Source organism: Xiphophorus couchianus, chromosome 20 (genome assembly GCF_001444195.1).
Source record: "Xiphophorus couchianus chromosome 20, X_couchianus-1.0, whole genome shotgun sequence".
Classification (NCBI taxonomy): domain Eukaryota; kingdom Metazoa; phylum Chordata; class Actinopteri; order Cyprinodontiformes; family Poeciliidae; genus Xiphophorus; species Xiphophorus couchianus.
Window position 1 is genome coordinate 24,490,606 of NC_040247.1, and position 27,553 is coordinate 24,518,158.

General features: G+C 41.2%; 2 protein-coding genes across 8 annotated transcripts; one reads left to right on the top strand and one right to left on the bottom strand.

Annotated features, from left to right (window-relative positions):
- Nucleotides 1-198: 198 nt before the first annotated feature.
- On the top strand, nt 199-22,026 carry LOC114136006 (death-inducer obliterator 1). 7 transcript variants are annotated; one of them, XM_028003759.1, is made up of 17 exons: nt 199-308; nt 1,691-1,764; nt 3,393-4,416; nt 6,074-6,473; nt 7,351-7,710; nt 10,822-11,038; nt 13,259-13,814; nt 13,900-14,059; nt 14,163-14,279; nt 14,733-14,882; nt 15,145-15,304; nt 15,393-15,440; nt 15,534-15,921; nt 16,040-16,187; nt 16,308-16,397; nt 16,495-16,690; nt 18,012-22,026. In XM_028003759.1, the coding sequence occupies exons 3-17, from the start codon at nt 3,557-3,559 to the stop codon at nt 21,440-21,442; spliced, it is 7,281 nt and encodes a 2,426-aa protein (XP_027859560.1). In that variant the 5' UTR covers nt 199-308; nt 1,691-1,764; nt 3,393-3,556; the 3' UTR covers nt 21,443-22,026. The 7 variants fall into 7 exon arrangements, with proteins under 7 accessions (XP_027859560.1, XP_027859554.1, XP_027859558.1 ...); XM_028003753.1 differs by having other exon boundaries at nt 15,393-15,921; XM_028003757.1 differs by having other exon boundaries at nt 14,733-14,834; nt 15,393-15,921.
- Nucleotides 22,027-22,947: 921 nt separating this feature from the next.
- LOC114136278 (opioid growth factor receptor-like) lies at nt 22,948-26,802 on the bottom strand. The gene is made up of 8 exons (XM_028004178.1): nt 25,997-26,802; nt 24,742-24,804; nt 24,627-24,662; nt 24,471-24,525; nt 24,153-24,231; nt 24,011-24,077; nt 23,787-23,935; nt 22,948-23,692 (listed from the first exon to the last, which is right to left on the bottom strand). The coding sequence occupies exons 1-8, from the start codon at nt 26,489-26,491 to the stop codon at nt 23,377-23,379; spliced, it is 1,260 nt and encodes a 419-aa protein (XP_027859979.1). The 5' UTR covers nt 26,492-26,802; the 3' UTR covers nt 22,948-23,376.
- Nucleotides 26,803-27,553: the final 751 nt, after the last annotated feature.

Below are 27,553 nucleotides of genomic sequence, written 5' to 3' on the forward strand. Positions count from 1 at the left end.
GCTAGGGTATTTTCAGTTACTGTATGATGATCAAACGGGTTTTTTTTTAAATTCTGCATTTAAATACAATTTCTATTCATACCTTAAGTTCAAAAGAAATATATCATGCTAATCGCTAGCTTGTTGAAATAAAAAAGCACAACATTCTGCATCAGCCCAGTTCTCCTCCAGACCAATGGGTGGCGCTGTAACCGAAAGCTTTTTGTGTAAACCGTCAGCCATCTGCCGCAGTCAGTTAGATCCAACGGGATTGGAAAATGGAGGATTGACAGAAATGAGGGCATAGCGTCGGTATTTCTAACATGTAGGTGAGTACATTAAAGACATTTCAGACTCATATTAGTAATTATTTAACGTTTTTATGATATTCTCGAGTGTTACTGGTTTCAATAATTCTACTTGAAGGCAGCGTTGAGACTGAATAAAGATGCCTCTTACGTTAGCCAAACCCGTTTTAGCTGTGGATAAGGTAACTGCGTCAATTAAATGTAGGTTGGTATTTGACGATTTTAGCGTATAGAATTTAATAAGGATGCCTTTCGGCTGGTGTGTATTTGCGTTGTTTGTTCGAGGGAGACCTAAATGCTGGGGAATTAAAACCCATTAGCCGCTAAAAAGGTTAGCTTAGCGTGTTGGCTTGCGAGTGCACGTTCTGCAGCGTTCACCTCCACGTTGCGAGACCACAATACAAATTAGGACCAAAGAGATAACAGCAAATGCAGTCTGTAAGTATTATGGGATGCAGTGAGGTCGCTCTTTTATGTTTCTTTTACGTTTTTACTTATTGGTGGTGCTTCAGATGGCGAGGCCCGGATTATCGCTAGCTAACGCCACAAAAAATGTTTTGGCGGAGTGTTTTATTTATTTTTTTATTTTTACAATCGTTATGTAACGTGGGGTAAAATAACATACGGGGTCTAGAGACTTTAATATTAGTTCCTGGTTCTACTCAGTCCCACTATAAGCTCTGCTAGCGTCTAATTTTTAGGAACATAGCATCTGTTCGTATATAACGTTACGATCAGGCATCTGTAATGCGCTCGTGCAGAAGGCCGTGTGCAGCCCTCCGGTTTGGGTGGCGCTTGGAAACAGCTCGTCCTGTTTACCGTGTGCTCCAGTAAACAGCTCGTTATCACTACCGATATCACTTCAACTCGTCGAAGGCGATTTAACATGAGAATATAGTTACTATTGTGTGTGATTTACTTTCTTTTTTGGACGAGCCCCTCCCATCTCTCCTGGCTACTGTTTGTCCTTTCGTTCACGTGGCTCGGAGTCGTGACCGCATCTGATTCAACGCCGTGCTACGCTTAAAACGCAACAAATACAAACGCTTAAAGCATTATATGACTCATGCTTTGAGTAAAAAAAATATGTGTTTATTACCTATTTTAATGTTGTAATTTTTAAAATCGACTTCCTATTAAGGGCTCTGGTGTTTATCCTCCACATTCATATTTGTAAATATGGTTATTTAATAATCCCTTATGTAGTTAAGAGACTGTCAGAGTAATTTAAATGGATTGGATAATCGATATCAGTCCTGTTCATTCTGGTGTATTTGAGAAGGATCAATCTGATTTATTTTTCTAATTTTGTCATATCGTTGTATCCGAGTCCCTGTGTCTGTGTGTGTGGGTGAGACTAACTGCTTTGTTTCTAAATCGTTTTTTCTTTTTTTCTCTGATAGAACCTTCAACCTGACACTGACGATAATTAATCTGATGTCCTTTAGCTTGACAAGTCATCACTACTGACGTGCAGGTATGGATTATAATGGATAATAATAACATTGTCTTTATTTTTAAGCAGCACTGTTTTTCATTTATATTATAGAAGGGGGAAAAATTAAAATAAAATTCTGAAATTAGTTGACAGTAGTAAAAGGAATGATGGTCAAAATTAAGTTTCAACTTTAGAATTCAGTCATTATTTAAAATACTACAAGACACTTTTTTATTGTCTTTTATATTTGTGACAAAATTAATGAAGAAGCAGTGGTTCTGTTTGAGGGCAGATGTGATATTTCACTTAAAAAAAAATCAAGCCATGAAAGTGTTTCTTAAATCTGCTTGCTTACCATGGTGATGCCTTTCAAAATACCCTTTAACACTAGGAGTACTAGGTTTTTGATTTCTCCCCATACTTACTGATACAGGGCCAAAAGACCCTGAGTCCAAACTGACGACTCTGATGGCTCAAATTAGCATCCATTCACCCATTCTTCTATTCTTCTATTGTACATGTGGTCGTTGACCGTCAGGCCAGAAGGTAGGAGTGTGAATAGTCCATGTTGGGGGTGGGTATCTATGATACCAACAGGAGATCAGATCTCCTGTAGGTAATGCTCTTCAGTCTAGTTTTGAAGCATACATGAAGTGTTTTTGGAGAGATGTGACCTTTTGCAGCTGATGTTGTGCTGCATTATCCAGTCTAAGTCGAAGTCTAAGTCTAAGGAACAATTGTGCAACTGTGAGATGCGTTGAGGCCATTACCAGGGTACTTAGGGGTACTTATAAACCTTCAGGCCATTTGGACAATCTCTAGACTGCATAGGAGTGTTGTCTACGTGGACTAACTCCAGCACTTCTAGTGTATGACTTTATATTGAATTTTAACAAAATTGCTCAATTTTATAATGCAAAATGTAATGATCTCTGCATGTTATGCAGTGTGTAAACCAATGAACAAATCATATTTTGGACAAAATAATTAATATACCTTAGGAACGAAGATGATCCTTTGAGGCATATATAAAAATACTTAAAATTTGTACTCTTATCTTTAAGCAGAATGCCTTTTGATTTAATCTTTTCCTCTTAACTTTTTCCTTTTATTTTTAGGACATGGGAACTATTTATATTTTTTGAAAATGTTGATGGTACCTGTGTTTTCAAGTTGAGTGTTTTCTCAACTTGAAAACACTGCCCCCTAGAGGACATAGTGCAGGCTGCTATACTACAATAATCTAAATCTATTTGTTTCATAGTAACTTTAGTAATAACTTAAATGTCTTGAGTCTTCTTACAGATAGCATTACATTAAGAAGACTTTTATTAAAACAAAAATGGTTATATAAAAAAAGCAGTGTCAGAGTCATATCGTATCAACAGTGTGTGGAAGTGTAATAGAAAAACTTAACAGTTTATAGGCACTACGGTTTCCCAGCATTACCGCTAATGGACAGCCATCAGTATTTCAGTGACCCATAGTCATTCTATCGAGGTTTTATTTACTTCTATTGTTGAGGGTACAAATTAGATTATGTTTATAGCAATTTTAAGTTAAATGCATGGTAAACAATTTCTTTCTTTTTTTTAACTATGCAGGTTTTTTTTGTGGCATTGTTGCCATAGTACACCTAGGTGATTGTCTGTTGTTGCTGTTTGCAGGCTCTCAAGAAGCAGAAAGCAGACTAAAGCGACCGTTTCAAATGACTTTGAGAGTCTGGCTACAGAGTTGCTAAAGCAACCAGCTGCAGCACTGAAGGCCACAACGTGAAGTAAAAAAAACCAAAACATTCAAACTTCCTGTTTTTCCACTGCAGTAGAGCACAATGCCAGTGGAGGCAACAACAGACAGTCCTGAGAGCCGCTGTCCGGTGCGGCGCAGCGGACGGCAGCCCAAACGAACGGACAAATTGGAGGAGTTCCTCATGACGACAAAGCGGGGCTCTAGGAAAAGCGCCCCTCCGAGCATTGAAAGCGGAGATCCTCCTTCCCAAACGCCAACGGACGCCGAAACGGCGTCCGAAGCCAGTTTTGATGGGAACGCTGAGTCCAGGTCGGCGGAGGACAAAGCGGAGTCTCCGGAGAGGAGGACAAGAAGCAGCACCAGGAAGCAGGCGCAGAAGAAAACCCAAGGAGGCCGGCAGACGAGATCCTCAGGGAGAGCTGCGGTCCAGGACGAGGGGAGCTCTGAGAACGAGGAAGACAGTAAAGATGAAGGTCAGTCACAAGATAACAGCGAGGAGACGAAAGATGCAAAACCCGAACCTTGCGCTAAGACAACAGAGGGTGCCGAGAAGAAGGTTACCGAGGAGACGAATGAACCTGAAGGTGAAACAGAAAAGGAGACCGATGACGAGGACGCAGACACACCTGCAGTAATGACTCGCAGACCAGTCCGGACTTACGTCAATAAGAAGAAGATAGCTAAGAAGAGCCCCACACCGGCTAAAGCTCCTGCAGCTCTAAGCAGAAACATGGCTCCTATGAAGAAGGAAACAAAACCCACAGCAGCCGGGAAGATGAGCAAGCATGAGACGACGGAAGATGAAGATGACGACGACGATGATGAGTCCTTTACTTCTTCGTCTTCATCTACGTCTTCAGATGAGGAGTCTGACGATGGAGGCTATGACCCCAACGCTCTATACTGTATCTGTCGGCAGAAACACAACAAACGGTTTGTTCAGTATGTTGTCATTATGTCTGCTACCTCTTCCAGTTGGCTAATCAGAAATCGACATGTTCAGTGCCTTGAGAATTGAGCTTTCTCTTTGAACTTGTTCATGTTTTTATGTAATTATCAGAAACATTAATGTGTTTTATTGGGATTTTATGCGGTTGTCTAACGCAAAGTAGCACTTAATTTTGAAGTAGGATGAAAAGGATTCACGTCTTTCAAAATGTTGCCCAGATCAAGATAACAACTATCCACACTGGAAAAATAACAGTCCGCTCATCATTGTATCTCCTAAAACAAGCTTATTGCTTTTTTATTCGCTTTGATTGTGATTTGACCTGTTTTCTTTTTGCTGTATGTTTGGTTCCACCATTTGAATGGGAGTATTGTGTTTGCTGTAGGGATGCTGAGTCAGAACATTCAAGTTTAAGTTTAGGAATAGAACAATATGTATTAGTGAACATTTATATGTAAATATATGAGATTATAACCAGGTGACTAATTTCTATTTCTAGTCCCAAATGGCAGGTTGATCTTAAAACAAATAAGATGCATAACAAGAAATGCATAAACAAACCTTAAAGTCTGAACATCTTTGCATATAATCAATATTGACATTGACAATATTAAGATTTTTTTTATATATAATAAGTGAAAAGTCCCTTATTTTACTCGGAATTGTACTCCAAGTATGTGAAGCACTATTGGAAAAAGTAGCGTGACCACACAGCATTTTTCCTAAGTGGTATTGAACAGTCACCCCTAGGACCGGCCTTCATGCAGAAGCCTGCAGAGCTCTGTGGTAGAGCAGAGTGGGAGGAATGCATTAGGCTTGGAGCGTGACCTTCTTCCATCCGCTACGTGTCTAAAGTCAGTTTTTTTTGTGTAACATCTGAAATATCTTTTTTCATTATTGCCTTGGTTTAGCTTCATTCATCCCCTTTGACCAACGGCCATGTTACCTTTATAATAAGTGTTTCGTAGTTGTTGATTATGGGTTGTGTTCATTTTTTTGCCAGAATGACCAGATTGTTGCTGTCTTCCCTAAATGAGTTGTGATAAACTGCAGTGGCACTTTTTATGGCATCCAGAAAAAGGACCTTCCTCTTAATTCTCTTCCATAAAGGCCACATTTAGTCAGTAAACCATGTCATGGTAAATTTTCAGATGATTGATTGAAGAGTGAACTTTCAAAGCTTGTGATATTGTTTTATAACCCAACTCCACTTTAAACTTTATATTTATTTAGATGTTTTAAAAATGTAAAACTAATTATTGTTTGTTTTTTTCCCCCCACTTGATAAGTGTGTGCTTTACTGGTGTGGTTCTTGGTTTTCGTAATGCTGTCTGTTCTCTAGTGAGGCCTTCATAGAACAATTGGATTTCTACTGGCAGTAATTTACACACAGGTCAAGTCTGCACACTAGATAGGCAACTTCTGAAATCATTTAAGTATCTGCTACTTTATCTACGTCTGACATAAAATCCCTATAAAATATGCTATTTACAAAACATAAAATAGTTGAATCGGAGTATGACTGCAGTCCACCAATTTCCATTATTTCTGGTTTGCCTCTACATTAATTTCGTAAATATAAGGTTAACCATTCATTTCTGTTCGTAGCTATGTGAGAGTGAGGTTTGTATTCCGCATGTTGCTCCGTAGGTTTATGATCTGCTGCGACCGCTGCGAGGAATGGTTCCACGGCGACTGCGTTGGCATCACCGAGGCCCGCGGGCGTCTGATGGAGAGGAACGGAGAAGACTACATCTGCCCCAACTGCACCGCGAAGAAGAACCAGGTGGTCCGGCCCGCCATGGCCGTTCTCCCCACGAGCGCAGAGGCGAACAAACCCAGAGCAGACTTTGCTTCTCAGGTTACCGCCTCAGCTTCCTCCGTATCTGCTGAGAAACTCTCAGCCGGCGGGGCGGGGCTAAGTCCATCAGCTTTTCAAGGGCTGGCTGCGTTTTCCACAGCGACCGGGACGGAAGATCAGGGCATCAAAGGCAGGATAGAGAAAGCGACTAATCCATCTGGGAAGAAGAAGATAAAGATCTTCCAGCCGGTAGGTGACTGCAGCTGGAAAACTTTCATGTTGTCATCAGAGTAGGCTTTACGAAATATACACCTCATCATCCAGCTGTTTTCATCCTTAGCTTCTTATCTTGTAGGGCTGCAACTAATTTTGATTATTTTTTTAATGATTAATCAATTAGTTTGACGATTAATTGATTAGTTGGATGATTAACTGATTAGTCTGACAATTAATTGGATTAAAAAATGGGCACATGGGCGTGCCGTGGCGTAGGGAATAGCGCGACCCATGTTTGGAGGCCTTGAGTCCTCGTCGCGGGTTCGACTCCCGGACCCGGCGATATTTGCCGCATGTCTGCCGCAAGGGACACTAGAGCCCACAAAAGACCCCCTGGAGGGGTAAAAAAAAAAAAAAGGCACATTGTGCAGATTTTTTATTTTATTTAACATTGTTTTATACAATGTTAATAAAATAAAAAATAAAACAAGTCAATTCATTTCTAAATAAAATATAATAATTTTATTGCCTAAAATTTAAAAGCAGCATTCCATTACTGAATCTGATCCGGTGAAGCTGAAACTGCCACTGCCACTAGAGGAGTTCTAGGTAAAATGGATTTGCAGAAAAATAGATTTTTTTCATAATTGTATGTGTATTTTGTACAGTTTTGGCTTAATCATGGCTCTGAATGTTACATTTTCAGCAAATGGCCTTTTTTGAGGCCATATAGTCCAGTTAACAGTCGATTATTAAATTTGTTGACCATTTTGTAAATGGAGTCATCGTTTCAGTCCTGTTTTCTTGACAAATTTATTCACTGTATTCACAGAGTTATAGCTTAGGGCAGACCTGCAATATGAAATGATCCATGTATTTGTTAATCTCGTTCCACGCCGATTTAAATCAGGCTATTCATCAGCCAGCCGAGCCCAAAGCAGACCAAAAGGCGTCGTCGGCTGTTGAGCCGAAGGTTCCGTCGGCAGCAGAGCAGAAAGCCCCACCTGAACCAGAGCAGAGGGTGGAGACGACGGTCGAGGTGAACACCACGCCGGCCGAGGAGGCGGCCAAGCAGAGGGCGGAGGATGACTCCTCCCTGCCTAAATGCATCGGTCCCGGCTGCGAGAGCATCGCCCAGCCGGACTCCGTGTACTGTGGCGACGACTGCATCTTGAAGCACGCCGCTGCAGCCATGAAGTCCATCACTGACATCAAAGAGCCCAAACAGAAGGACAAGAGCATGCCTCAGAAAAACAAGTCCACAGCAAAGGTAACCCGGACTGCCTGAAACAGTTTCCCCTGAAAGCACTGGTTATGTCCAATAAGGGTTGAGAAACAGTTTTTTTTTTTTTAAATATATGATGTGGATAACTGCAGATCTGTGGCAGGAATATTAAACTTACAATGTTTACCTGTCAGAATCAGAGGGGGGTTTATAGCTGAGCACCAATGAATGCTTTAGTGTTTGGGCTGTTTTAAATTTAGGACTTGTTTTATATTTATCACAGTGTTCTTCCAACCAGAGTTTGATTTCAGAAGGAAAAAGGTTTTTCACGACGGTGTCAAACTGCTTGTTGTACTCGTCCTCTGCATTTTTAATCGTGCTTTAATTAAACTGAGTAAGGGTGTGCTATGAATGTGAAATATGTGTGGTCTTGGATCTTTTTAGCTCCAAAACACTCCACAGTTTGATGGTAACTGATTTCAGAATATGAACATGTTTAAATGTCGTCTTGCATTTCATCACAATCTGTCACTTTGTTGGGGAACACCAAATGACTCTTCATCCTGTGGAAAGCAGCTCCTAATGTTTCCGCAGCTGCACACCATATCAAGTCAAAATCTCCGTCACAGTACGAGTGCCGTGTAGCGATCACAAAAGACTGCTGGGATGCCACGGTTGGTAGGATATCGATGCTATGCAGGCAAATTCTGCATGCCAGCGATTTATTCGGCTTGTTAGGTTGAACTTTGTCGTCAAGACCCACATCGGACATATATTTGTTGTGGCTGGGAGGTTAAAGTTCACAAAATGTGGTGGGAGCATTCAGATTAAAGAACAATTGATATCTAACTGTATTCAGCAACAGTTTTGCAATTGCATGTTTTTTTCCCCTAATATAGTACAACTGCAAATGTCCACTATCTAATAGTTGTGTCAAAGACAAAAGAAAAAAAATCATCTGACCGTTTTTAATAAGATTAGGACTTTTATGTCATTATAGGTCATCTTCTAAAGGTGTAAAATGTTGCAACTTTAAAAGAAATCTTAAATGTTTATGATCGTCAAAATGAATACTACTTCATATCTTATCTATACAACTTTTTAAAAGATTTTTAATCTCACTCAACAGAATGGGATGTTGAAGTTTCTGTTCACTGCTTCCTGTTAAATCTCTTAGGATGTTAAATATCAACGGTAATCTGCCTTTACAGGACAATTGCATTTGGCGCATAATATTTTAGAAATATTATGCGATATTTGATTTTCTTGAACGTTGAACGCATATTTCTTTCTACAGCTTTGACCAGGTGATGGACTTGTTCTTGGAGCTGCTCCAGATCTGATTCAGCTTTTTAACTCATAAATTACAAACTAAATTTCTCCACAGCTTGTGAAGCTGACAGGCATCCATTCTTCTATGTTCTCGTTCCTTTAATCTTGTATCTTTGACCTAAATTAGTGTTTGTGAGGACTTTTAGTGCAAGACCTCAAAGTAGATATTGTGTGTGACCTGTTTTCTTGCAAACCAATGTTTTTCATATCGCCTGCTAAGTTTCTGAACTCTATTGTGAAACGGCTTTCTAAGTAATGACTTTTTTTATAATTTACAAATGCATACTGGTAAAATACATTCAGCATGTTTCATTGTATAAAAATATAGCTGTTGAATCATAATAAGCAACAGCAAAAGTATATATCGTCCAGTCCCTTAGAGCTACTATCCTGCAACCTTTAGATGCGTCTTTAATCCAACACGCCTGAATCTAATGGAACAGCTCGTTACCAGGCCTATGCAGAGTTAAATGACTTTAACCAACTGATTTAGGTGTTGGATCAGATGCATCTGAATTTTGCCAGATTGTAACCATGGAGGAGTCTCCTAATAAACATTTCTAAGCAGTGTGATTAGCTATTTAAATATTTTATATTCAAGTACACCGAGTCTAACCATGCTGCAAACTTAAAAATGCGCTTTCTTTCAAATTCAACACTACATTAGACTGTTTGTACATGAAAGTTGGTTTATGTGGCTAAATGAAACGGAGGAAAACAGAACTGATGTCCTTCGGCTCAGCTGGAACGTCGGTGAATAAAGTGTCCCTCATAGATGATGCCATATTTATGCGTTTTGTCACAAGGTCAATAATAATAAGGTCAATAATGAATTATTGTGATCTAGTGTCATCTTATTGCTCCAGATCTGAAACGATGTTTGCAAGCTAAAATAACTTGTTTTATTCAGACAGATGGGACTAATGTGAAGTAACAATTGTTTAATGAGAGCGAGAGCGACATGGGAGCCATTTTGCTTTACCACAGGTTGTGTTAAAGTCCAGTTTTGGAGGGCGACCGTCCAGAACCTTTTAGAGGCATCTCTGCATGAACACACCTGAATCAAATAATGATCATTTACCAGGACTTAGTAAAACTTGATTGCATGCCCAGGAGGTAATTAACCCATTTATTTGGGGTGTGTTGAACCTGGGACACATTTAACGGTGAAGGAAACGAGCTGTTGTGGATTAGAGATGGGGTCCCTTGACTGAACACCCAGTTTTTCAGACTGTTTTATTTTGACAAAAGCTGAATAGATTTTATGGATCTTTTTTTTTCTTCTGTTTTTTGTTTTTAATTTCTTTTTTTATTAGTTGTCGCTACTTCCCCTTAACACTACCAAAGTCACTCCATCCTTTGGACTAGCAGAGGATTAATACTACTAAATCCAGTTTCCCCTCATGTAGAGCTGATGGACACATTTTGAAAGTGTTCTGATTCCAAACCAGGTGACCTAAACTGGGGAGGAATGTGTTACAGGGCTTGTGTAGCTAATAATTGTTAGCTTAGTCTCTCACCTTAAGCAAATCCCTCTAGTTTTCTCAGCTGCCTCTCATCTCTGGTGTGAACTCTTTCCTCAATCCAAGTTTGTGGTTTCTGTGACAGTGTTGGCTTACTAAAGAGTTCTAATGTTGAGTTAGAACTCTTAATGTGTTGCTAATGGTGATGAACTGCCTTTTTTCTCTGACCGCAAGGCCTAATAGATGCATTTCTCACCAACAGAGTTGGTAGAATTTCCTTGAGTTTTTGTAGCCAGTCTGAATTCATGTGGTGGAGAATTTTCTCTGACTTGTGAATCTGCTTCTCTCCTCTCCTGTCCAGAAGGGTGGAGCCGGCGGGAAGGCACAGAAGAAGACCCAGAGGGCGTCGGACAGCGACGAAGACTTCAGCCCCGACCTGGACGAGGACGACGAAGACGAATACGCCGAGGAACAGCGGCCTCCGCCGTCCACTGCCTCCTGGTCCAGTGACCATAATTACATTGCAGTAACACCAGAAAAGACTACACCCATATCACCAACAGTGTTAAACAAAAAGTGTATGTATCTCCTTGAAGGTCTAGTGCTGCTGTTTTTAAACTGCATTAGTTGTTTTCCTGCTCTGTGTGTGGTTCCTGTGACGCTAACCTCATTCAGAAAGCGTCCCGTGTTTCTGGGGGAGAACATGAACTGATCTGTGCAGGAGAAATATGATCTAAATAACGCAGAGACTTTTTTATATAATGAATGGTTTTCAGTGTTGCAGCAGGTAAGTGTGAGGAGTAATGGCGACCAAAAATGAAGGAGTTTTACATTAAAAGGCACTCCTCATACAACACTGGTGGCTCAGGAGGAGATTAAACTGACGCTGTAAGGGATTGGCAGCTTTAAATTAAACACTTGAATCTCTCTGTGTATATATACTTATATATATATATATATATATATATATATATATATATATATATAATAAAAGTGGGCGTCAACCAAGTTAGGAATGTACTGGTCTGAAATAGGTTAACGGTTTTGAAGGCTAAAGCTTCGTTTCTGGATCAGATCATAATGAACTAGACATTTCGATGCCTTTGGGATAATTCCCCAACATTTGGGAGACACCAGGGATCACTTTTTAGAGAATCAGTTTGAGGTGGACTGAATGAAGTGGATTTATTAGGTGCTATCGTTGGGTTTTTTCCCCCCAAATGACCTTCCTGATTTCCCTCCACAACAAGCCTCATCACATCCCACTGCTGTGCCTCAAAGGTCCTTCCTGCTGCAGGTAGGTGGGAATTTCTAAGAACGGCTCATGTTGAGCTGTTGCTATTAGCAGCTAAAACATTTTACTTACCTGCCCTTCATGTTTGGGGGTGATGAGATGTTTCATTCATATTGAATGTGCTGCACCACTTATTTTTCCTAAGTGACTGGCTTTAAAATAAAAGGTGATAAACAGATTTTTGGATGCCTCCATTAATTTCAAGCGTTGTTGGCTTGCTGTCGGATGTCTAGACCAAGTTCAGCTGACACCAGAAACGTCGATGTAAAAAGTTGACGGCCGCACCGTTTTTACGGAAGCAGTCGGGAGCGGCGAACGCAGCGGTGGGGGGGAAAGAGACATGTCTGCGAAGACGAGACCCTGAAGACGAGCGGTGAAGATCCTCCAGCTTCAGAAGGAGATGGAAGACTGAAGTTTTCCTGTCTCTTCCTGGAATGGATTTGATGCATATGAAGGACAACATTATGAGATAAGCTCCCACTTCTGATCAACTGGAAGGAGTGAAGGTTATATAAGCATATGGAAAAAGTTGTGTTCAGCTGTTTTTGGTTAACCAGACCAAAGTGTAGAAAATTTGATTAGTTTCGTTGCCATTTTATATAATGTTACAAAATCCCTAGAAAACACTACTACATTGGCGGCTTTGCATAAAATACTGTGGTTTTCTAGAGTTACCGGATGTACATTACTCTTAAGTGTGCAGCTGTTGACTACAATTTAAATGAAAGCTACAGTAACCCTGAAAGTGGAAGGTGTAATTTTGGGAATTTTGCAAAATTGACCACCTGTGGATTTTTGTTTGTTCCTGCACAATCCATGAGTAGGACTTCACCCAAATTCACCTTAAGAGGTTGAGTTTTGTGCTTTAGATACTTGTTTCAAGTATGTCGCTCACCCATTGATGAAATTAAAACATTAACTATTACCAAATTATTATTTAAATTTAAATGAGCCTGTCCAAGCAGTAGACGTGGGTTGAACACAGTGGTTAAAGCTGCTGTTCTAGAAAATATTCAAGTAACAGAAAATAGTAGATTGAGATGTTAGCTGCTTAGATGCTGCTGCTAATAGCCCATCAATTTGAACTTGAACAGGCAGTAATGCTAGATCACTCGGATCTTTTTTGTTTATTGTATTTGGGTTTGGAGAGTTTGGATATTACTTTTTTTTTAACTTGCATTTCTTTTCTCCCATTTTAAAATAGGTTTTATTAATACCAAAATGTACCAGCTTTCACAGCCATAAATAAAATGTTTGTTTTTTTTGTCTTCTTTTCCCACATTTTTAAATAGCTTTCAGTATATTCTATTCTTTCTGATGTGACTGATTTATGGTTCCTGATTTTGAAATTGTTAAATTGTCATATTAATTTGAGGGTGTTTTTATTGTGACGTATTAATAGACTGCTTCACAACTGCTGATATTCAGAGGAACAAATTTTGCCTACTTTTTTTTAAAATAAACATTTAGTTTATAAACATTGGGCTTTGTTCTTGGCTTACAGCTCCTCCCAAAGAAGAAAAGACTGAGAAGGAACGGAGCCTGTCGCCTGAGAAATCCACCAGAATATCCTCAAATCTACGCAAAGGAAAGAAGAAGTCCCCTCCACAAAAATCCACTGCGGTTTCATCGAAGAGCAAGAAGTCTTCTCCGCAAGCTAGCAGCTCCAAGGTCTCCAAGAAACAGGCGACCACCCCAGCTAAAACCACAGAGAAGTCCAAGAAACCCGGCCAGGCGTCGGCCCACAACCCATCTCCATTCCCCGCAGGTCCAATTCACGTCACAGGGGCCCTCAGAGTCACAAAGTCCAACTTCACCATTCCTAAGAAGCAACCTCAACAGAAAGACTCCCCTTCCCAGAGTCAGCCAGACTCCTCTTCCTCTTCTTCCTCCCGAGTCCCATCCTCTCCAGTATCTTCAACTTCATCCAGCCGCTCCTCGTCTTCCAGGCATTCCCATCCACCTGGATCATCCTCCCACTCGTCCCCCGTGAGACCACCAGCCAACAACCAGATGAGGCAGAACATCCGGCGCTCACTCACTGACATTCTCTTCAAAAGGTGGGTTCCTCTCATCTCCAGGTGTGACAATTTTACTTTTTCTTTTATCCTTATTGACCGTTGAGAATGTATTTTCCTCCGACAGGGTGAGTGACAGCGATGATCTGAAAATGACAGAAAGTGAGGTGGGGAAACTTGCATACGCTATCGAGAAGGAGATGTTTAACCTCTGCCTGAGTACTGACAGCAAATACAAGAACAAATACAGGACCCTGATGTTCAACCTGAAGGACCCTAAAAACAAAGTGAGTCGGTCAAGAGCACATGGTACACGTGCAGGGAAGTTTTAAACGTTATTCAAGCCAACAAGGTTTTGGGGATGTTTGATGGACGATGTGTGTGTTGCAGGGTTTGTTCTACAGGGTGATTGGTGGACAAGTTACTCCCTTCAGACTGGTGAGACTAAGTGCGGAAGAGCTGCTCTCCAAAGAAATATCCGAGTGGAGAAAGTTTGAAAGTTCAGAGGTAAAAATTCCTATTGCTTTTACGAATCAGATTTCCTTTTAACATGTGACCCTTTTCACAGTTTGGCAAATGGAATTGCAAAGTGGAAGGAAATTAAAATGTTTTTTTTCTTTTTTTTTTTTTTTACAGATCTGAGTATTTTGCACTTTTGTTTTCTGCCCCCATTACTCAGACACTTTTAAATAAAATTGAGGGCAACAGATTTATTTTAGAGGACCATTTCATTGGTGGAACATGATGGTGGCTACATCATGCTGTGGGTATTCATTAGAGATGGGTGGAGCTTGAAAACACGGTTTTTATTAAACATTTTTTGCTAAAACTAACAAAATCCACTCTCACTTTTTCTGTTGCACTATGTTTCTGTTTAGAAAAAAAAGTCAAATTATTAATAAATTCTTTTTGACCTGGAACAATTAGCGGTGAGGCATATCTTTGAATTTCCGTCCTCAGGGTCACTCTCGGGGTCGTTCGGGGCATTCCAGACATGGAAGCAGGCACGACACGGGCTCCCACAGCGTAGACATGGACGATGCTCCCCCATCCGACGCAGATGTATGTATTTCTGCTACTGCGCCGTCTTCTCGCTTGGGTTCTGCGGCAGTAAGTGGTGGCGAGCTTCTCTTCTGCATCTTCCTTCAGCCTGCATGAAGCTTGTGCATGAGGAAATCTAAAAAGTAGCCAATAAATATTAACAAATAGAAATATATTTTTATTTAGTTGGCCGTCTTTGCAATTTCTGTCTTCATTTTGCTTAGGATGACTTGCAAAAAAAAAAAAAAAAAAGTGTCATAAGATGGGAGAATTGTGTTTTGTTTTATTCTTACATTTAAAATTTGATGGGATTCCTCTTGCGTTTCCTCAGGACCAAGACGAGGCTTGCTCAACTCCCTCAGCAACCGCCCAGCCCTCTGCTGACGGCAACACTGGCAGCAACATGGTGGATGTTTTCAGCAGCATGCTTAAAGACACCACTTCTGAACACAAGACTCATCTGTTTGACCTCAACTGTAAAATATGCACAGGTAATACAGGTTCACGGTAGTATGATGCTATTATGTTTACTCCAGTGTTTTTATTTCCTTATTCATGCTTCAAAAATGTGTCTTCTAGGACAAAAGACAGAAGATGAACTTGCATCCAAAAAGGCCAGAGTCTCCAGTAAGCCTGACGTCAAACCACCCAGACACGAGTCAAGGTCATCCAGGTCTGGGGATTCACCTTCTGTCAATGCCGCGGCCTACCCTCCCCTAGATCCCTTATCGTCCCATCCGCCGGTTGCTCCACCCTACCACTCCAACGCGGGACCAGTTGTTCCAGAAACTCCGCCGCAGCTCTACCAGGAGGATCCGAACACGATGGTGCCTCCCGCTCCAACCCTTCCACTCGTCACCCCCGCCGTCTCTTCCGTCAGCATCTCTCGGAGAGACCCTCGCATGGCCCGCCACGGCTCTGCCGCGAGCGTCGTGCCACCGGCCATCGAAAAACCCGCCAGTAACGCAGCAGAACCTGTCCTGGCTCCTATCACAGCTTCGGTTGCTGCTCCGATGGACTCTGGAGTTAAAGTACCACTACCACTACCACTTCCACTGCCACCAGCGCCGCCTCCACTAGTGGCTACGTCCAAATCTACGAAAAAAAGGTGTTCAGTCTTTCTGCGACAGTACTATCAAGAATAACTCAAAATATTGAATTGAGACCTACTTTTTAAAGTGTTGCATCAACTTATCTAACAGGAGGGTGTTTTTGATTTATTACAGCTCAGCTGAACCTCCTCCTGAGGGGGAAACGGCGATCTTCTTGTACGGTCAGGAGACGATATGGAAAGGATTTGTTAATATGCAGTCAGTTGCTAAGTTTGTGACCAAAGCTTATCTGGTGTCAGGCTCCTTTGAACACCTGAAAGAGGTAGTTTCACCAAACCAAATTTGGGTTATACATTGTTTTCTTATATAAATCAAGTAGATTTTCTGTTTACTTCAATTCACATAGACATTCAACCTATTTCTCTTTGTCAATGTGGTTCAGGATTTACCTGACACCATCCACATCGGAGGCAGGATATCTCCCAACACCGTATGGGACTATGTTGGGAAGCTGAAAACGTCGCTCTCCAAGGTTGGTTTAGAGAAAGATTAACTGGTAGAAGAGCTGCGATTTCCTCTTCAAACGTCTTGTATCAAATTCTATTTTTCCCCCTCTTTGTGTTTTTCAGGAGCTGTGTCTGATCCGTTTCCAGCCAGCCACAGAGGAAGAAGAGGTAGCATATGTGTCTCTCTTCTCTTACTTCAGCAGCAGAAAGAAATTTGGCGTGGTAGCTAACAACAACCGGCGCATCAAAGACCTCTATCTCATCCCACTCGGCTCAAAAGACCCTTTACCCTCTAGGCTATTACCGTTTGACGGGCCAGGTAAGCATTTAGAAGGGATTATAGAAATACTGCTGCTATTTAAGTGTTGTGTGGTATTTGTTAATTTCCTGTCAAACTGTGATTTATTTATGTTTTTCAAACATACGGTAAGTATATTTTCTTTGTTCAGACTGGAATGAGAGCTTTTTTCTAACTGTAGGGGGTGCTCATGTTTCTTTTTGAGTCTCCCAACATGCTTGTATTATCTTCTGTATTCTTTTCTGTGTATTTGAAATTGTACGGCACATTTTCAATAAAGTTTGCTTTGCAGATTGGTGCCACATCATCCAGTCTCAATCTGTTGTTTTTCAAGACTTGGCTCAGTATATGTGTTAAATACACATATGATTAATAAATCGGTTTCAAGTCAGCCTTCAGTCAAGCTTTCTTTTAAGATGCCAACCATACAGTGAAGTGCTTCAACTCTACCAAGGAATCAAGTTGGATTCAAACACATTTCTGCTTATAAAAGACCAGCACTTTAAGTTTCTAAAACCGGTGGTTGAATAAAGGTGATCCAACAAGTCTGTATAGAGGTCAGGTTTTTCACCAAATCATGAAAAAATTAGGGTCTGTGAACAGATTTTAAATTAACTCAATCAGTTTAAAAGGAAAATATGTTCCAGTCTATGTATATATGTTGCATAATCTTTTTAGTACTGTATTCTGTTTATGTGTTGCATCTATTAAAAGACCTGCAAAGACCCTTATTTGCTTGTCTAAGCTCCTAACAAATGTCAGCAAGTTCATTGGCAGTAGCAACGCATCATTGGCAGAAACCAGTTAAGTTTCTCTAAGGTCTGATCGGATGATTTAATTGGAAGATTTGAACCCTACAGAAAATTAAGGAATTACACTTTATTTTTTAACCATTCATTCACTGGATTGTCCCTGGTTAAATTCCCTCGAGAGAGACTTGGCCAAATCAATCCTAATTATGCATTTAAGCTCATGTCTTCAGTCTATCAGATTTCTATTGAACATAAAAATGCATGAAACTACCTACTGCTGATTTTAGACTGAAAGACCTTAATTTTTACGTATTTAATGAAGAGGGTTAAAGGCAAATTTGTAGCGTTTAAGTTCTCTATAGGATTTTGGCTGTTCTGATCTCTGGCCAATTGTTTTAATGCAAGACGGTATGTTTTCATTATAGCGAGAGGTTCTCTTTGATACCTTTGTTGTAGTCCGAAGCAGTCTTTTAGCTCTCATTCCAGTATTTTTTGTTTTGTACCTCAGCATTGTTATTGTTTGCTTTTAAATGTTTAATTTTTATGGATTTTGAAGTTCTTTCTCTGGTTCCTGTGTGTTTGCATCTCAGGACTTGAACCAGCTCGCCCCAACCTCCTCCTGGGATTGCTGATCTGCCAGAAGGACCGAAAGCGAGTTGGTGCGCCGCTTGAAATGGATGACAAACGGTCCAAAATTCAAACCAAAGATGCAGATGAAACCGGACTCCCAAAACCCGCTCCCGCAGTCAAGGCAGAGAGAAGCGCACGGCAGAGTCTTGAAATCCCCTTCAGCACGACTCCGCCAGGTTCACCTCCATCTAACTCTTCTGAGACTCCCAGCAGCAGCACCGCAAACACCGCTGTCTCAGTCCTTTCCTTGTTATCGGCTGTCAATGCTCCAGTCACATCCGCTACCCTTGGCAAGGATTCCACATCCGGAAGCTCTGCATCAGCCGCCACGCCTCTTCAAACCATTCTCAACACGATCTTTAGGAACAAAAAGCTGGACTCAGACGCTTCTAACTCTCCATCTGATCAAACTAGGGAACTTCCTGCCACCGCTACAATGTTAGACCCCATTGTCCAACAGTTTACCCAAAATCCAAAAGAGACATTAGAAGAAGAAGATGAAGACGACAGACCATATGATCCCGAAGAAGAGTATGACCCAAGTCTGGTCTTTAATGTGACAAAGAAGGCTGCTGACGAGATAATCAAACCTGAGGTCTGTAAGTCGACTGAGGTGGAAGCAGCTGAAACTGACGATGTGGAGTACGATCCTGAAGATGATTCGATTTTTGATGATGTCAAAACTGTGATACCGGCCCAAACTAAGCCCGTAGCTGAAAATGTGCCTGATGCAAAGATGATCCTGGAAAATCTTCGAAGAATTGGAGATCAAGCACTGCAGAAGCAGGCAGAACAGCAGACGTTGTCCACAGAGACAGCCGCCGCAGCTTTGTTACTTCCAGACACACTTGCCAGCAGTCACTTACTCCAACTTGGCAAGAAAGTTGAAGAACTAGTCAAGTCGTCAACGGTTGCTCCGCTTATCAACCAGAGAAGAGATCCAAGACAGAGCAGGGATCCTCGCCAGTCTGTGGGTGAACAGAAACAGTCTGAACCGGAACAAAAAGAGGAGCTGTCGTCTCCTCCTCCTTTAACCGAACCATCTCCTACCTCTGCACCTCTGGCACAAGAGCAATCTCCACCTAAAGTAGAAGTACATGCTGATGCCCCACAAGGTCCTGAGACTTCACTGGCTCAGGAGGAGGAAAAAAGTGAGACGGCGCTTCCTTTCATGGACTCGGACAATGAAGAGGTTTCAATTCCTTTACTGGGAGAGGAGGTGGAACATAATATGGAGGTCAGCTACATGACCGATAGAAAAAGGAAAAGAGACGAAGACGACAAAGAGGAAACTGAAGTGGACAAATACAGCATTTGGCCAAATGCTGCCAGTATCTTAAAAGCTGGCGATGATTTAAAGTACGAGGAAAACAGCCAAGATGTCCCATCTTCGCGGTATCGCAGAGAGTCTGCAGACATCTCCACGGTAACGTCCGCCATCCCAGTACTCACTCAAAACACGGTGGCCGATGCTCACTCGCATCACATGCCGCACCACATGGCCTCCTTCAATAATGAATACCGACCGCCAGTCGATGTTCCACCACAGTCCAGCTTTGTCCCTCCCCACCCCATGCAAGGTCAGAACCTGATAATGAGGCCTCCGCCACAGTCTATGCTGCAACCCATGCAAGGTCCTCCTCTAATGTCCGGTCCTCCTTCGATGCAGGGGCCTCCCCCAGCTATCCACGTTCCTCCCTCTGTTCATGGTCCTCCCCCACGTCAAGTGGATGGCAGTCAGCAGTACGGCCCAACTCCGACATCCTACCCTCCCTATCAAAACCAGAACCAGTGGCCGAACAACCAGCACCAACAGCAGCAGCCACCTCCTCGACCACCAATACAAAACATCCTGCCGCCTAGGGGACCCCCTCTTCAATTCCCTCCAGTTTCTCAGAGAGCACCCCCTCCACAAATATTTGATCCTTCCATGACCCCTCAACACATTGGACTACAAGGCCCACCTCCAAACATTCACCCACCTCCAAACTTTGAAGGACAGAACAACTTACTGCCACCAAGATTCTCTAGTCCTATACCTCCTTTTAATTTCCCTGCTAACAGAGGTCCTCCTCCATCTTTCACAGGACCCCCACCATCTGCTCACTTTGATACCAGGCACCCTCCTCCTGCTCTCTTCCCAGGCCCCAGGGGTCCCCCACCAAATCAGCATTACAACAAAGACACTTCCAGTAACTCCTTCAATCCCAGTTTGGACCAGAATCCAAATCCTCCCCAATATTATAAAGAGAATCTTGGTCCTCCAGCACCTTCCGCTTATCGTGGACCTCCGCCCGACCAGTACGAGGATAGGAGAGGACTGCCTCCTAGCACGGAGTTGAGTGGACAGCTCTTCCAACCACATAACCAGTATGGCGGTTCAAGGCCACCGCCATCTTCACCGCTAGAGAGACGGTCTTTCGATGAACCCCGAGGACTCCCGGCTCCGGAAAATAGGCCGCATCTTTCTCAGATTTCAGAACGCTACCGTTTCGATTGGCATTCAGACGATCCCAGACCTGTTCGCCACGGCATGCCGCTTCTGCCACCATCTGTAGACGGACTACACGGCCCTCCCAGTCGCCACGGAGGCCAAAGTCCAGACCTACCGAGGGAGGACCACTGGCGGCGTCTTTCTCCGGAAATGAGAAGGAGGAGTAGTGCCACCCATGATGATTTAGAGCCTCGCTCCGGAGAACGTGGAGAGCGTTTGAGTCGCTTTGACATACCACACAGAGAACTCAGTTCTGGCTCCTCACAGTCCTTAGAGGAGAGGCAGAGAGAGCTCTCTGAAGACCATAGAAGGGAGAGAGAGAAGGAAAGTCCTCACGGTGGCAGGCCCCCCTGGGATAGGGGGATAGGCAAGCGCTGGAGTCGGGAACAAGAGTGGGATAGAGGAAGGGAGAGGGAGCGGGAACCAGAGCGTGGAAGAGAAGGAGACCGGAGCAGGGGGAGGGACAGTGAGAAGACCAGGGACGCAGAGGGAGAGAGACACAGGGATCAAGACTCTGAGAAAAGGAGGGAGAGAGACAAGGAGAAAGAAAGGGAGAGAGACAGGGATAAGGATAAAGACAGGCCTCGGGAATCCGACCGGAAAGACTATGACCGCGACAGAGCGAGAAACCGAGACAGGGAGCGGGAACGAGACCGAAGACGAGATCGATCAAGAAGCAGAGACCGCGACCGTGGAAAAGACCGGGGAAGAGAGAGGGAACGAGAAAAACAGCGAGACAGAGAGCGGGACCGGGATCGCGAAAGAGAGAGAGATCGAGATCGTGACAGAGATCAAGACAAGAGGAGCAAAGAAAAGAAAGAGGACAAGAGAGAGAGTAAACGCGATTCATCCAAGGAGAAAACTAAGAGTACAGACAATGACAAGCACTCTTCCTAGGCTCTGTTTTATAGACATTACATCTTCCTTGCTCCTAAGTCTTCATCCAAACATCACTGTAAATGTGTATGAGCAGTATTTTGTTGAATTTCCATTTTCAAACGGTTCTCTGGAAAAAGCTCTAAACAACAGACAATGTTTGTACTCTTTGTCACCTTACGATTTCTACGTTTGTTTCTTTATTCCCTCGAGTTACTTGAGTACAACACATTGTGTAGGCTTCCAGTCCTGACAAATGAACTTTTCTCTGGTTGCAATGTGTTTTTTTTTTTTTTTTTTTTTTTTTTGTTTCTTGTTTTTTTCTGAATAAAACAAAATAATGTAACTGATTTACACACCATTTACAAAATGTAAATATGCACATATTTCTGTATATACTGATGTTTTTATCCAGACTTTTCTAAGTGCAGAAAATAAAAGCCATATATATGAGGTGGATAATGTGAAGCTTAAGGCAGCGCTGTGGACACGTGTCCAGCTACTTTGAACTAAGCTTTTTATCAACAGTGTACATCCCATAGTGTTGAGAAAAATGTCCACAGTTTGTCTCAACTCAACCAATTAAAAATGTCTCCTAAAGTTTATTTGTTATGGTCTCGGTTTTTTCTCCTTATTTAAACAAGAGTGGCGTACAGCGTCACATGGCGGTGTGCAAAGTGCAGTTGTTTAGCATTTATGTACCAGATTTAGGTAACAAAACTAATTCTTAACTTGTTAAAAGCTACAATTTTCAAGTGATTCAAGAAAAGTGTTTGAATTTACTCTTGAGTTTATGTGAACAACTGGGTGCTAGAAAGAGACGGCTAAAGGTACGATGCAACAGATATAGCAAATGTTTTTAGAGGAACAGTGTAGTCATAAAATCCTGCTTTTTATGGGTTTTTTTTTATCAACATGCAGCATCTGTAATGATTGAAATAACCCTTTTATGATCCAAAAACTGGAGAGTAGTGTCATGTGTTACTGACTAGCTCACGAGGAGCCATATTGAAAGCAAACAGACCCTCAGATCAGTGGTTACTAAACTTCCTAGCTTTTGACCCACAAAACAAATGTGTAAGAGCCTTGTGACCTCGACTCCTTGAGTGTACAAACATTTTTATTGAATTAGAAAGTGATTTAATAAAATCGTAACAGGACTTTATTGGAGTCCTGTTTTGTCGTTTACAAAATAGAATACAATTCTCATTTGTATTTTTGATATACGTGGGTTATGTTCTCAAGAGTGTCTAAACACTCAGACATTTATATTTGTGACCCCAGCTTTATCTTATCTCAAATATGATGGAAGCAACATCCTACTTGCTGTGTCCTCTACCAACTTTAAACACGACATCTTGTAGGTTTGCTTTTTTTGTTTTTAAAGCTCATTTCTTGCCATTGTTCCATGAAGGAAAGATTCATGGAGTCCCTAACTAAAGCAAAGCATACATCATCAGAAAAACGTGCAGAAACACTGCACGTTTTTTCACTACGGTCCTGGATTTCAATTCAAATGACTCGGGTTATGGAGCAGTTTTATTGTTTTAATGAAGAAAAGGCGTGAATTACGATTCAAGTACTGTAGACATTTCAATTCTGAAAATTAAACCAAGAAACGATAGATATATATTTTTTTTTAAAAATCCAGTTTATGCCCACCTTTTTGCTTAACTACTGTAAAGTACTTTATTTGTCTGAGTTATTGAAGCCACTTAGTGCAAAACACACATTCAGTGCATAAGGGCAGTAAGAATAAGTAAACAACTGGAAAAACTGCAAACATGAGTAATAGGTGTTAAACATCAACAAAAACTGCCTTCAACTCAATCTTCACTTTACAGTGAAGATTAATAAACTCTAAACTCCAATACTTCACAGACATAAATCTTTTCAACAAGTGCTTTAACAGGTTGTGCATTACATTTTTTTTCTTAGTGCCAGCCATTCCCTTCTCAATTAAACTGGTCCTGTTGCTGCCGAGCTCTTGACCATGCGTCCTGGATTTTCTTCGGGCACCACACAAACGGTTCTCTGTCGTCGTCGTGGTCATAGTGATAGTAGGCGAACTTGAGAAGCTTCCTGCGTTCTTGCTTATCGAGAACAGCAAACACGAAGTAGCTCAGGGCGCTGTCTTTGACCTCCTGAAGTTCATGTTTGACCAGAGTCTCTTCCAGGAAGAACCGAACCAGAGGGACTTGGTAGTGACGGTAACCAAGAGTTCCCAGGCACTTCAGGATGCGGGTGATGCGCAAGTTGTTGTGTGTGTGACTAAAAAAAAAAAGGTCAAAGGATTAAAATTTGGATGAAATTGTAGCTAAAATACATAGATTTTTGTTTTTGGTCAAATGCGTAAATTGCTCACTTGTTTAGATTCTGGAACCTGTCAGTCCAGTGCTCTGCTCTCGCTACCTTTCCTGTTTCCTCATTTTCTAACTTAATGCCATAAAAATCCAACATGAGCTTGTAAGACTTCAGCAGATTCTCCCTTGCAGTTGTATTACCAAGAAAATCCTGAATGAAATGCAAAAACTATGTGAAAACCTGTGTGACACGTTTGTTCAAATAGTATATTTTATTAATCATTACCTGAATTTCCTGCTTTGTTAGTGTTTTTGCTTCATAGTTTACCCCGGGTTCCTGCAGAGGAAACAGCCTTTCGAAGACAAATTTAATTACAAAATGGAATTTCAGGTTTTCCTTCCAATCTTTACATCATATAGTATCTTACCACTGAATATAGCTGTGTGTACGCTCCAGTTTGGCATACTTTCCTTTCCAGTCATTGTGGAACTGACCAATGTAGATCCCTGATAACAAACACTAAGGTTAGCAAACAGAAATCAGTTTTTATATAAGCTTTAAAAATGGTCACATAAATATTTCATTTATCATGAGAAAATATCCAGACCAGTGTGAAAAAGTAATTGGCCTCCTTGTTAAACCATGAATTGTCTTTGACTAAACACACTTTTGGTTTCACTACTGACACAACTCAACAATTAAGAAATCACTTCAACAGCCACATCAGGTGTTAGTGGAGGCCTACCGTCTGGTAAAGATGGTGTTTTCCCGAGGTAGAAGCTCAGATTGGGGTTTTCATCCTATTCAGGAAAGACACATTTTGTTTTGGAATGCTTTTTCACAAAAAAAAAAGAAAAGAAAAAGGAGTCACTTTTAAAACAGGTGAAGGCGTGTTACGTACATTTTCTTCCTCATAGCGTCGTGTCCGGTGAAGGTTCTGTGGGGGAAAAATAAGTTGGAGCTAATTGTAGAAGTACAACAATCTTCTACTGTGGCTTTGTGCGTGTTACACTCACTGGGTAGTCATGCCTGTAGTTCTGCATGTCTTTTGCAGCATTTTCAAACCTGATGAACTTGTACTGCAGAAGAAAACACAGTCATGTCATTGAATTAACACTTGGCTCAGCTCTCCGTATAGAACAAAAATACATAATCGCTGTAAAAAAAATTTTTTAGAGTGTTACATATTAACTGTTAAAGTTATTTGGTATTTTTAAAATCAGGCATGTTATAATATAATGCTGCTCAGTAGCAAATAAATTGTATCAAATTATTAAGTGGTTATAATTTAACTTAAATGATGGTTTAGTCAGCAGTTAGCCTCATATATTCTAAAGATTTCCACAAAGAGTAGTAAGAAGGACATATTTTTTATGAATTGTGAAATAAACGAATATAAATTTAGCAAAAGTTAAAAACGGCTATAAGACCAAGGAAAACATGCTGGAACGACAATCTAATGCTAACGTCAAACTAGCTTCTTATCTACGCATCTTAGCGGCGGTTGTCAGGGCCAAGCTTGACCTTTGACCTTGCTAGATAAGATTTAAAATGCTCGGTACTATTTCTAAAGATATTTATGCCTTATTTACATAAATAATCACTGGAGGACGAAGCCTTGAGAAAAATGAGCTGAGTGATAAATTTAAGATTTCTCTGAATTTCAGTTACGTTTAAGATTTTTTTGACACCCGATTAAAAATAAATTATAACAAAAATACCAGCTTTATTACTGAACATCTACATGGCTGAATAATGACACATTCATTTTTTTTAAATTCTTTTGGTTCAATCTTTGTAGATTTCTTTTCCTCAGCACAATGGTAAAAACTGTGTCCCTTTATTTTATTGATACAAATTGTGGCTCCAAAACAATAATCACGCCCCGATTCCTCAGACAAACCACACAGCAAACATTTATAAATAAAAGTACAGGAATAAAAATTAGATTTGGGCATGCAAAGTAATTTATAAGGCCTAAAATCAGGAATGTTAAACAAGATTTCTGTGTGACTAGTTCAACTGAACTCATTCTTTTAGACACCTCTTAAAATATTTATTAAAGTGTTTTATAATATCTTCCCATCAAAAACGTACATTAAAATCTACAGTAACAAAATGCTTGCGAACTGTTCCAGCACCTTCAGTAGGTTGAGTCGAGCAGTTTGTTTTTATGAGTGCAGGAAATGAACGCAGAGCAAAAGACCTGACGTGACACTGCAGCTGAAAGGAGCTGCATAATAAATAAAGTTGTAGACAAGTTAAACTCACAGCTCTGTTCCTTCTAGTCTGGTAGGCCTTCCTTCTTGGGGGCCCCTCATTCTCAGGCTCATGTTCCCAAGTTGAATCATATTCGCAGTAGAAATCATCCGTTTCGTCGACTCGATATTCATTTCCGGTGAACTCACCCTCTACCTTAACCTCTGGAGGCTTGTTCAGTGTTTCGGGGGCCTCGCAGTTTGGAGCCCTACTGTAGGGAGCCCCCCTGCTCCCCTCCTCCTCATCCGAAGAATACCTGCTCCTCGACTGGTTGCTCTCACTCGGCTCATTTCTGCTGCCTCGCCAAGTCAACGCGGCGAAGTTTTGGACTCTTGCGCACCACAATCGAGCTCGTCTGCAGAGGAACTCGATACCCGGTATCCGCAAAATCCAGGACCACAGTGGAGGCAGAGGTTGAAATAACCACCTGAGGAAAACACAACACAGGTCGAAAAAGTTGGAGACCTTGCGTCGAGCGCGACGGTACATGTTTGACAAGCTCTCCATGCCAGCCGGCAGCACATCGGTTTCACTTTCTCCCACAGTTCACTTTGCAGAAATCGAAACTGAACTTTCTAACAACTCCCACAAATGAACCCGTCGTGTGTGTGGCATGGCTTCACTTAGTGTGACAAATTAAATTACTTAAAAGTCCAGTTGGTTTTTTGTCGAATTGCAAAAGGTTTTTAGACATTAAAATGTTTCCCAGGTCCATCTAATTGAATTAGAATATTTACTATCAAAATGTGTAAAGTCTTAAGATTTTAATTTTAGGTGGGCAGTGAGCGTCTGACGAGGACTGCTGACTAGAATCACAGCAGAAATGATGTATGTTCTTGCGTAATATCCCTTTTCAAGCAACAAAGAATCATGATTGTCCCTCCATGTGCATGTGACACGAATCATCTCCAAATCGAAATCAGCTAATTCACTAGGGATACTCAGGGCCAAGGCCTAAAAGAAAATCAGCACCGGTTTGTCTCCAAAAGAGAACTAAATAGAAACTCAAAGTTTAGTTGTGCTTTCACAAAAAAAAAGAAATATGCTAGAAATATAACACTGTCTGGTGAAGTATTATACATATATATATATATATATATATATATATATATATATATATATATATATATTACAAAGCTAGAGTATTCAGTTGAATAATCTCCTACTTGATTTTGTATTGATTGTAAATCCCTATCCATCAATTAGTTAACCTCCAAAACAGCTCACCCTCGCGAATACCAAGCTATATTAAAACATTTATTTGAAGTACGGTCTTCTAATGAATTATAATACAGTTAGTTTACTTAATGAGCACTAGCTATAAATTGATACCAGGCATCTAACAATTCTAATGAATTAAGTAGGCAAAACTCTTAGCACCCATTTGCACAAAATGACCCCATTTTGGAGATTGTTTTGATAAAATGTCATGATGACTATTTGCTGTTTCATAAGATACGGGCAGTCCACTGTCACTTAAGAAAACCCAAGTGACGCTAACTTTTGCATCGAAGAGAAATTTACCTGCAAAGCCAATGCACACTTTTTACACCATCGTGCCGCAGCTTT

Coding starts and splice junctions, on each gene's coding strand:
- LOC114136006 (XM_028003753.1), top strand. CDS start 3,557: ATGCCAGTGGAGGCAACAACAGACAGTCCTGAGAGCCGCTGTCCGGTG. Junction 4,417..6,073: donor CACAACAAACGGTTTGTTCA/GTATGTTGTCAT, acceptor GTTGCTCCGTAG/GTTTATGATCTGCTGCGACC. Junction 16,691..18,011: donor ATTACCGTTTGACGGGCCAG/GTAAGCATTTAG, acceptor TTTGCATCTCAG/GACTTGAACCAGCTCGCCCC.
- LOC114136278 (XM_028004178.1), bottom strand. CDS start 26,491: ATGGAGAGCTTGTCAAACATGTACCGTCGCGCTCGACGCAAGGTCTCC. Junction 24,526..24,626: donor GACGCTATGAGGAAGAAAAT/GTACGTAACACG, acceptor TTTCCTGAATAG/GATGAAAACCCCAATCTGAG. Junction 24,078..24,152: donor ACACACAGCTATATTCAGTG/GTAAGATACTAT, acceptor TGTCTTCGAAAG/GCTGTTTCCTCTGCAGGAAC.